We start from the raw sequence: 11,285 nt of genomic DNA, 5'->3' as shown, positions 1-11,285 counted from the left end.
TGTACGAGGTAGATTCTCTCTCTACAACCTTAATGTATGACATGATTTGCATCCAAAAGGCAAAATGCATCAGTAGTGTTTTACATGCATCAAAACATAGCAACACATGCATTAATGCAGGTTATGGCTGGTCTCTGAGTGTATAGCACTGTTCTGCTTTAAAGCACATTATGTTTGCTAAGGACAAGAATGTTCATGCAGACCTTCACAAAAGAGAATTGGTCGTCAGAGAAATAGAGGCTAACAGCTGGTCAGTCCGATCAGCTGGATGTTGGTCGAGCAGGATAATTCCCAAATAACTGGACCCAGAAATGTACAGAAGCAAACTATCAACAGTGCCGTTGCACAAATGGAAGCCTGTTGCAAAATCCAAAGGTTAACTTTACTTTAGGGAAACGCAACTTGGACTCGCACCTTTGTAGAACCATGCTTCAAAAAATTTGAAATATCTACTTAATGTAAAACTTAGCAACTGTGCAACGTGGAGATTTAGTGAGGAAAATATGCAACACTTAGTTCTGCTTTTAAAATCACAAGTGCAGAAGGTAAGACTTAAAGCAGTACTGTTCAAAAACTCCAGGGCTGCTGAATTGTTATTTTGCCTTTTACACTCAATTTACACACACTGCACACATTAGGGACTTAAGAAAGCTAAATTAACTCCAACACCAAGGTAGCAACAAATTAATTGAGAAAATTAGGGCTGCTTAATTTTAGAAACACATGAATCTGCAATATTATTGTGATGGTAATACTACTAATGTTTAGCCATGTTTTTTAAATCATGTCCCTCCTTTCCCATCATTATGAGACCTCAAACCAAATATACTAGCAATACTGCAAATTCTGATTTAAGATATTATGCTTAAGTTGAGCAAGAGCATGTGTAAAATGTATGCAAGTAAAGTTACATTGATTAAAAAAGAGAAAAAAAAGCATTTTTCTCTGTTATGATAAAAAAAAATCCCTTTCAGAGACTCCAACTGTATGGATTTAAAAAGATTTTCCCTTAATTCACTAGTCTGCAGGTCTTGCAATATTGACAGCAAAGTATGTTAGCTAGCTCAATCCTCTATATCCTATATAGCTTTTGTGTACAAGGAAAAATAGATTCCAGTTTGCTGCATAAACCCTGCATCAGCAGAGGCAGCCATGATGACTGAGGGCCTCAGTGACGGCACAACCCAGAAATATACAGTGTGTTGTGCTATTAGATTATTACAAAATAAAAACATATCACAGTCGTCAGTTTTATGTCCACACTGCACAACATTATGCTTTCATTAAAATGTAAAAAAAGTACAATTTATGCCGAAAGAACAGCTGTAAAATATTCACATATTCCATTTATTAGATGGAATAAATACAACCATCCAAGAGTTTCTCATTTTTTCCCCCCATACCTCACTTTCTATCTACTCGCCTCTTTATTTCTAATCTTCTCTCAATTCTTTTTATTCTCACTTATCTTGTCTCAATTCATCTTCCTGTCGCCTCCTCTGCCATCATTTTTTTTTATCTTTCACCTTTTTCCAGTATTTCTTCTGCACCATTACGTCTCTTTTTTCCCCCGCACTGCCTCTCATGTTGGTTTTTATTTACCGATCCCTCGGTTCAGATTTTCTATCTGTCTTTTTATTATCCTTTCAGCACCTTTGTATGGAGCATGACAAAATTATTCACAGCCTGTCATTGGTGTTGCAGCGAAGAACTAATCTGTAGCTGAGCCCCGATTCTGGATCATCCTCTAACAGATGAAACCACTGGCCTTCATTGAAGAATGTGAAATTAAATCAGCCACCAAAATGGCATGAAGGAATAACATGTAAGTAAACAGAGACATCGATGAAGAACGGGCCTCGCTCGTGTTCAGGGAAACACTGACACTCTGTGGTCATGAAAATAATTGTAACTCCATAGTCATTAAAATACAATCCAAAATATGAAGAATAACCATTATATTTTTAAAAGTTTTTCTCTTTCAATTTTTTGTCAGGCTTGTAGATAAAAAAAAATATAGATGGATTCATTTATATGACTGTGAAACTGAACAGAGAATGAAAATATTTGGGATAAAAATACAGAGGAAGCTCATGGCACACTGTACAGCAGTGTTGAAGTCACACCACTATACTTTACTAATACGGATTTAACAACAGTACAGAAATGTACCAAACATTATTTGGTCACTTCATTAAGTTTTTCCCTTCACAGTAAATCGAGTAGTCCTAAAAAGTTACTGTAAGTTAAAGTGGAAAGGAGAATAAAGTGTACATACACAATCAGAACACCGATGCAGTCAAAACGTGCTCTCATTCATTTGACTCAGGCACCAAGAAAAACCTTTGCTGCTGAAACCAATTATGATGAACATGCAAAAGATACCTTTGATACATATGTTACACCTCTGTAGATCTGTTAAGAAGCAAATTCTTCTCATTGATAAATTTACAACATTATCTCCAACACATACCAGCCGTAAACCTTTGAGAAGAGTAAATCAGCCGAGTAAGGCGAGTAGGCACATGGTTAGAATACAGTGGAAAAATCTAGGCCAAATTTTGTACAGAGTACGGCTTTTTAGTTGAATATGTTGCTCAATCAGTTGGCTTCTAAATGTTTGATATCCTCTCCTTTTTTAGGAGAAAACCTTCGCTTACTGCAGTGAAAAACAGAAGCAGAGTGGGAGTTTAAAGAATGACATGACAGAGAAAGGAGAGTTACAAGGGGAAGAGATAGGCGGAGCAAGGGGGGGAAAAAATCTGCCAAAGTGAAGAAAGACAGATCTGACAGCTTAGTTGGAGAGGGGAAGAAAAATTAGAAAGATGCTTGAGTGGGTTTAACAGGGTAAAGAGGACAGTGAGATGTGTCTGAATCTACAAAGGGAGACGGTGGGGTGGGACACATGGAGGAAAAGGCACAAGGAAAGAAAGGAAGCACACGAGGAACCAAGAAGAAATGCAGACAGAAAAGGAAGTAGGGACAGAAGAAAGGGAGGAAGCTTAAAAGAAAGGAAGTTACATGGGATGCAAGAGGGAAGCCCTTGGAAGAAAACAAAAAGAGAACCAGAAAATTTAAATGAAGACAGAAGGAAAAATAGAACTGGACAGACAGGATGGACAGACAATAATGGAAACAAACAAAATGGTCTCTGTTGCTCTTCACTGTTCATAGATGCTACATCTAAGTGTAAATTTTTTTATTTAAATTGAATTAAAAAATTGCATCCACTCACATTGGGAAAAAAAAAGAAAAAAGAATGAAGAATAAAGAGGATCAAACTCAGGATCTCCAGCACAAACAGAGGTTGATTAAGATGAGAAGCCTCAGCCCTTTAGGCTTGAATACATTATAGTGCAGCCTTCCACCTATAATGGTTCATAGCCTTCAGAATTAGCAGTTCACTGTATTATTTTCTCTTATACGTCATGAGATTAGATCATGTTTTCCTAAATGTGCTCTCAAATTTTACAACAAATTCAAGAGCCACTGTGTATCAGCATGAACTCCATCAACTCAAATTCTTCACAAAAGTTATTTCTCTGCCACGGTGTTTGCCATCTGATCCGCTTAGATTCTTTGTTCCTGTTGTGGTGTATCTCAGATGTACACAAAACAAAAAAAAAATTTTCTTTGCATTATGTAAAATCCTGGAGTGGATTTTACTCCATGATGGTGTCCTAATGATTAAGAATAGGACACCATGCAGACACGGAAGGACACGGCATAAAATGATCAAAGAATAAAAAGCTGCAACATTTACTTCTTCCCGTTTCTCACGCTTAAATGTATAATTTTTACACTTCAGATAGTGAACAACAGGTTTATATACTATTATGAGTTTACTCAAGTGTATGTCGTGTTTCCTAGTCTCTGGTTATCAGCACAGGTCAATTGTGTCTGAATGAACCAAATCCAGCAACAATGTAGCTGGATTTGGCGCAAACCAGAACCCCTGCTGGCTATTATCTTGCTTCTCTTTCATCTCACTTTCTTAGATGTTTTCTTAGCAAGGAGTTTAATTCCTTTAATGTAAGAAAATCTGGCACAATGCCTCCAAGCAAGCCACTAACAGATAACTGTGCTCCACCGTGTTGCTCTTGCAGAGCAAATGCGAGTTATTTTAAGCACAGTTCAGACATCGCATTTAACAAGATTCAATCACAAGACAGCTCAAAGTACAGTCTGCTATAAACTGTATCCATCCAGTTGATTTTCAGAGACTTGACGATAGAAATTAGCTGCAGGGCGCTGGGAGGTAAAAATCCTCTCACTGAAACTAGTGAGCTAAGCACTATTTTTCAAGTGTAGAGTTTGAAATATAAAACTTAAAGCACCCAAACAAAACAGAATCATCTAGATATTATGTCCAAATTCTACAAGGTCACAGACATGTGGCTTCAGGCTACTTCTCTTCTTCACCCTTTGATTGCCTCACATCGAGTCGACAGCGTTAATATCTTTCTTTTTTGGGCTTGTTGTGAGCAAAGTGAGTAGTGGTGGTTTTAACTTTGACACTACAATAACTACAAGAGATTAATCCGGCACAAAAACAGATGCTATTGCAAAAAAAACCAACAAATAAGTCTCAATTTAATGTCACTGTTGATTGTAATGCACTGTAAAATTAAGTTTTAACTTTTTTGTTCAAATGTCTCAAACAAATTAGTAAAATATACCATCCGGTTTTGCTGGTAGAAATTCCACAAACTTTAGGATGAAGTAAGGAAATCAAAGTTTAGTCATTTAAATATGCAGGAGCTTAGAGAAATCAGTGGAGAACATTAAAAGAGGTGGAGGATTAAGAGAAGATTAAAACAGGAACGGGAAGAAGAAATAAGAGCCGTCATCCTACCTCCAGCGATGGCTGTTTTCTTGCCCACCGTCACAGTCACAGCAGTGGTGCTAATCACAATTCTTCCTGCTGGTAGAGCAACAGAAACAATCTTAAAAAGAAAATCCCAGCACCCTTGTCATTTCATGCATAATGCGGCAAATGGATGCATGCGTTCGTTCCTGACATGCAGAAGCACAATACACTGCATTTTCTTTTATTAATAAGCATTTTTACAATGCCACTGTCAGATTAAATGCGTCAGATTTGCTGAAATGTATTTAGAAAGATGTGCGGCAGGCTGACTTGCACCAGGGTAGGTAATATTAAAATTCATGCTCTGTTTTAAATCTGTTTTGCATCTATTTGCAGCCTTCAGCAGATGCTGACAGTCACCAAGCCTCAGATTTCAAACAGATTAACATTTCAAGTGTTGCATAACTGAGATTAGGAGAGTTAATTGAATAATGCATCCATAACCAAAGGAATGCATTTGCGTATTTTGGGCGTCCATGTGCTCTCCGTATTTATTTTCCGTTACTTATCCTGCGAGAGTTAACCATGCACTGCATAGATTCTCTGATATAATTTTTATAACGATGTATACGAGTTGAAATGGGTCAAAGTGAAGCAGCAAGAATCTTCCTCTCTGATGGGAGAAAACTGACAGGATGTTCTCATATTTAAACGGCATGCTTTATGAGTGGGAACCGGAAAGATAAAAAGGAAAAAAAGGCAGGACCGAGCCAAAACCGAAAATAAACTAAAAACAGAAACACAGAGCTACAGCAGTTTATGTCGTCTTAAGCCCAGAGCCAAGGAAAATTATGGGCAGGATAGATTCAGAAGTGGAGGCATGCCAAGTATCAGAGGCAGTTCTCTACCCTGCTCCTCCACACGGTGTTGCACCTCTTCTGAACTGAAGGTGGCACTATAGGCAGCCTCATAATCCCTGAATATATCTGAAAATGACACACTATCTTTTTTCCACCATCGTCCTAAAACATTTAGATGATTATTTAATACGCACTATTTAGCATAAATCAATCATTTGTATGAAACAATCTGAGAATGTGAAAACATTATAAAGGAAAAAAATCTTTCAACTTTATTCTCAGAATACCCTTTATAGTTTTAAACAGTCCTTGCCTTGCAAAAGCATTTGCTGATATGAAAGTATTTATTAGGATTTTATGTGAAAGAGCAACACAAAGTTGAGAATAATTGTCAACTAGGAAAGCAAATAAGAATATTGTACAAATAAAGTCTAAACATTGTTTCCGATATATTTATTCACTTTTCCACCACACGTTTTACACGTTGGCAAAAAAAGGTGACATTTTGTTCTCAAAATTACTTCAGGATGCATACGACAGAGTTTGATAGGTTTATTAGGATTTTGTAAAGTGACAAAATGTGAAAAAGTTTCTTTTTCAACTTCTTTTTATTGTGTAAACAATTAAAACTTATTTCAACATGGGAACGTTTTAAAAAGCTCAAAAAGAAAAATTAATTACTGTTCACTTTTTCTTTGAATCTACGGCCAAGTTATTGTCAAACCTTTATAGAGGAAATATTAGTGACAATCAACATAATGGAAGATGTTATGTTTGTCCAAATAAAGATTTTTCATGAAAAGTATTTTCTGTGTCTAAGAACAAATCTCCAGATTACATCAACAGACAACTTCCTTTTGATAAATACTGCTGATAAATTAACCTTTTCATAGAAATAGCTACAATATTTGGGAAATTAAAAAGATTGACAGCTATTCTGTATGTCTTTCCTAATTATTCTCTAAATTGTTTGCAACGTGAAGGTGATCCCTCTACCTCTTGTGTCCTGTCTGGGCATGTAGTACAGAAACTGTCCAACTGGATACTCAGAGGCTCTGCGGTACCACACAGGGAAATGGTCCAGAGTGAACATGTTTTCTTTATCAGTGGAGGTCAGGAAAGACCTGAAGGGACAAAAGCCATCAAGTTTACCTTTAGTTTAAAATCTATATATATGAAGTACAACATAGAAGTAAATGTTGAGGAGTAGAATTGATTTGAAACCTCAAACATGGTAGCTGTTTAAATAACACTCACTTGCCAACTCTTTTTTCAACACCCGTGTACCTCAGGTACCTCTGCAAGCCTGAACGAGTCCCCAAGAAAGCAGTCTCAACACCATCGTCCATACTGGGAGAGCAAGAAAACGCAAAGCAAAAAAGGTGAGGCGAGGTTGAAATTATAAGGCTGGCAGCCCAGCATTGCATCCAGAGGGAATTTCATTTCAGCGTTTTTGTTCACCTAGATGTGTTAAGCATGAGAGCGGTCCAGTACGCTTCCATAGGTGCTGTAACAACAGCATCAAATAGAGTCTGTTGCAACAACTGTCTATCGCCTGGAAGGACAAAATAAGAGAGAAAAATCTGAAAGTTTTCAAAGAAAAATATTTAAATTTCAAATCGCATGCAAACAAAATTATTTGGTGAATGGAACTGAGTGTAGGCTTACAGTGCAGATCTTTTTCTTTCCCAGTGAGATATTTTATGACGGCCTGCAGCTGGGTCAGTTTGCGATGTGCCGGGTCGATGTCGATCTCACAGTAGGTCCTGCAAAGACAAAAATATGTAGATAAATGTTTGTATACCTTTCCACTGAAACTTCTAAAAGGAAATCCAATACTATATGTTTACCACTCATTGGCTAAGGTCAGATCCGGAGTGATTAAGTCATGAAGACCTGAAGAACAAAGAAAGAGGGAAAAGGAGAGACTGAAAAGGTTTGTTCTCTTAAAAAAAAAAAAAAAAAAAAAGATTTACATCTACCTTCATCCAGTGAGACATTTCCTGTGAAGATGTACTCTCCATACCCTCTACTCAAGACTATACCAAGACTGTAAAAATAGAAACAGAAAAATATGTGTAATAATAAGGTCAGGGAGGAAGTTGTGGACAAGTTTAAAGCAGGGCTACAGAGCACTGAAAGTGTGTTCACAGTGACCTTGAACTATTTTTGCATAAGAACAATCATCTTTTAATGTACAAAGCTGGGAGCGACACAAAAGGTTAGCAGCTGTAAGGGCAACGAGAGGTGGTTCCACAAAGTATTAGCTCAGGAGTCTGAATACAAATCCATGCCACACTTTTCATATGTAAAAAGAAAAAAAAAAATCTTTGAAAGTCATCAGATCATTTCCTTTCCAAGTCAGAATCCTGGACTGTCTTATATTACGTCTACTCCCAATGAAGCACATTGAGGTTTCTGCCTCTAAAGTAACAAAATGTGGAAAAGAAATTTAAGTGGTGTGAACACTTTTGCAAAGCACAGTAGACGCCATTTGCAAAAAGAAATAATTAAACAAACCTGAATGGTGTCTCATTTATGACGGTGTAAAAATAATCGTTCTTCAAGAAGATCACTCTCCTCTGCAAGAAGGAAGCACAAAAGATCACAAATTTGACAACGATAACATAATAATCATGCAGAACTGGTTAAACAACCATCTCCATTAATTAAGCCATATTCTGAATTAATTCAGATGACAAAAGATAAAATAAATACTTGTTTAACTGGAATGAAAACGATACAAGATGTCTTGGAAATATTTCATAAAAGAAAGCAAAGTACTTACTCCTTTGTCCACTGACGATCTCACATCTAAAGACATTGTGCCGGTTTCTCCTTTGACCATGGCTGTCCTCAGCTATAAACAGAAACATCACATATTCAGGACTCTTGTTTATGATCATTTTAGTACAGCAGTCATTCAAAAACAACAAAAAAATGTAAAAAAAAAAAATAATAAAAAAAAATATATATATATATAAAATAGTGCACTGACTTTCTCTTCAGTATCCTCCCATTCAACCTCTGACAGATCAACACTGTTGTAGTTTGGTTTAGGCTTCAGTTTCTTTCCCTCTTTATACTGTCACAGACAAACAAAAACAAAGACATGTGGGAGTTTGTTACCAACGCCGCTGGGTTAATAAAAACTCAACAGTCTCTCAGAGGATGTGAAGCAAATCTTTGCATGTACCAGAGGCCGCAGTTCTGGATGAGACAGGATGTAACCATTATTGGTGATGAGGAAGGCGTAACCATGGATACCCAGCTGGAGGAACAGAATAGCAGAAAACCACTTATATCTCCTTGCTGTTATGACATTACACGGTGTGTTACAGTCGCACACATTGCTGTTTAAAAAGATGTGTTCAATTAACATCAAAATTACAACTACAGCACAGCACTGCAGAGTCTACATAAAGACAGTAAGGAAGAAAACACCATATAAACAGAACACACCAAGAAATCAAATACAGACGGGTTAGGTTGATTTTTAGCTTGTTCCTCCCTGATCTGTGATCAGCCAGTGTAGAAACTGAAACATCTGATTATTGCTGTCAGTGAAGTGCTAAACACTCCCTTGTGTGGAAGACGCAAAAGGCTCAGTGAACTATTTTCGGTAGCAGTCAGAAGAAGACCAAATGGTGTGATTAGCAATTTAAAAGGAACTATTTTCCACATAGACATGTTGTCCGTTTCTTTAAGCTGTAAATCACATATGATTTACCTTGTATCTTGGAGCTAATTTCATCAGTTCTCTTAAGGCCACATCTGTTCCTACCACTCCCAGTAAAATCCCGTGAGACAGCTGGAGAGAAAAGGACACCAGAGCTCAATGTAATGAATTATACCAGGGCATGCTGCCTTTAAGGTCAACAGACTTGCATTTGCACAACTTTGACAGAAAAATAAATAAATAGAGCCAGACTTTGAATCCATTATAACCTGTATTGATGTTCATACTTCCCTTCCTTCTGTACTCATGCATCAGTATGAACATAAAACCATACATTTAGCAAATAAAAAAACAAGAAGTCAACTTACAGTTTCTTCCTTCTTACTGAAAACAGGCATGGCGACTGAGGTCATCAGGAGCAAACTCTGTGCCTGAGTGTTAAACAGCTGCAATACAAAACACAGATGTACACTTAAACTTCTGTTGAAGTAAAAGTGACTTATGGACGCATTCATAAGGGAACAGAGAACTTGGCAGACAAAGTAGTCAAAAAAAAAACAAAGTAAGACAATATGACAAAGTTGATGAAAATGAGGTGAATAAATGAATGAGTTCAAAAGAATAATTTTTTGTGCTTTGTGATTTATAAGAAACATATATGTATATAACACAAAGATTACTAATGTTTAGCGTGCTCTATGGTCGGTTTGTAACAAATCAAACTGAGAGCAGCATTATCAGCCAAGTTCAGTTTTAGAAAAACGTAACACAAACAAACATCTACAGACAACAAAACACTGAAAGCTGTTAAATGGAAACAGCATTCTAAGCAAGACATTAGCATGATTAACCCTTACGCGAATACCCTTTAATTTGCATAACTAAGCTAAAACTCCAATTATGATTACCTCATCTTTATTGGGAAGCTGAATGGGATGATGGAGAGGAGAAAACAAACCAGGATGAAATGCATGACAGCAAAAAGAAAGAATGACAAGGAAGAAAAAATGATGCAGCTGAACAAAGAAGATGCACCAAAACCTAAAGAGAAAGATTTGCCGTTACTCTAACTGTATCATATTCATTCTGCCCAACAAGTTTGTAAATAATGAGAGAAGAAGACTGACCACACTGTCCATGTAGGCCTCTGTCCAGATGATGTCGTGGTCATGGTTGATAACCATTGGCCGACTGAGAACGTGGAGATATTCCATGACGTTTTCCTGAACATCAGCCAGTGTGGACACGTGTGTGTAATAACCTGCAGGATAAGCAAATTCATGCAAACACATTTCACTTACCTGGAAAATACAGTGAATTTAGAGTCCATAAAATATCAGAGAACTTATTAAGATATAATTACGGTAGATTTATTTATTTTTAATTAATCTGTTTGATTTCTATTGATGCTAAAATAAAAGCAATGCATTATTTTACCAGACATCTCGACGTACAAAATTACATAAAAGTGTGCGTCGATAACTCTCCTGTGGTTTGACGTAGTCCAGGTTTTATGTGATTATCAACGTATCAAATGAACAAAATTCATCTTAGGAAAATACTCCTAACTCTGTCAGATATAGAGTGGATTGGAAAAATATTTACACCCTTTGCAGATTTCAAATGTTGTCCAGTTCAGTTGTTACAAGACAATATGTATGAACAGCTGAAAGTTTAGCGCCCTTAACTTGATGGAAAGAGAATCTCCAACAACAAATTTTAATAAGTTTTTCTCCAAGACTGGCTGTCTGTCTCCACTCAAGAAACGTGACCCCAAAGCATGATGGAGCCACCACCCTGCTTCCAACTGGCCAAATTATATTAAACTGACCAGTAAAAAAGTATGAAAATGTAAGGAATATAAATACAGTAGTGGCAGCAGTTGGGAGGAATTACCAGAACCAAAATTTCATTGAATGCTGCGTCTTTCTGATCT

At 36.9% G+C, this 11,285-nt stretch overlaps 1 protein-coding gene across 7 annotated transcripts in view; it reads right to left on the bottom strand.

Moving 5' to 3' along the window:
• The window catches only part of cacna2d4a (calcium channel, voltage-dependent, alpha 2/delta subunit 4a), a 75,682-nt gene that overhangs the window by 52,488 nt on the left and 11,909 nt on the right, over nt 1-11,285 (bottom strand). For 5 of the 7 annotated variants that reach the window (XR_014086104.1, XR_014086105.1, XR_014086106.1 and 2 more), the window contains 15 exons: nt 10,477-10,610; nt 10,258-10,275; nt 9,718-9,795; nt 9,401-9,481; nt 8,867-8,941; nt 8,669-8,755; nt 8,459-8,530; nt 8,191-8,252; nt 7,653-7,720; nt 7,521-7,566; nt 7,339-7,436; nt 7,132-7,225; nt 6,928-7,020; nt 6,667-6,794; nt 4,856-4,924 (listed from right to left, as the gene is read on the bottom strand). Coding sequence is in view for 1 of the 7 variants with exons in the window: in XM_081604134.1 (XP_081460260.1) it covers nt 4,856-4,924; nt 5,719-5,796; nt 6,667-6,794; nt 6,928-7,020; nt 7,132-7,225; nt 7,339-7,436; nt 7,521-7,566; nt 7,653-7,720; nt 8,191-8,252; nt 8,459-8,530; nt 8,669-8,755; nt 8,867-8,941; nt 9,401-9,481; nt 9,718-9,795; nt 10,258-10,275; nt 10,477-10,610 (1,281 nt within the window). In the remaining 6 variants the exon portion in view is untranslated. Of the gene's footprint in view, nt 1-4,855; nt 4,925-5,718; nt 5,797-6,666; nt 6,795-6,927; nt 7,021-7,131; nt 7,226-7,338; nt 7,437-7,520; nt 7,567-7,652; nt 7,721-8,190; nt 8,253-8,458; nt 8,531-8,668; nt 8,756-8,866; nt 8,942-9,400; nt 9,482-9,717; nt 9,796-10,257; nt 10,276-10,476; nt 10,611-11,285 lie in introns of all 7 variants that reach the window. The other 2 variants (XM_081604134.1, XR_014086102.1) reach the window with 2 other exon arrangements.

The sequence above is a fragment of the Poecilia reticulata genome, chromosome 23 (assembly GCF_904066995.2).
Source record: "Poecilia reticulata chromosome 23, P_reticulata-male-v2, whole genome shotgun sequence".
NCBI lineage: Eukaryota > Metazoa > Chordata > Actinopteri > Cyprinodontiformes > Poeciliidae > Poecilia > Poecilia reticulata.
Note: the sequence above shows the minus strand (reverse complement) of the source record. Positions and strands in the feature narration are given on the sequence as shown.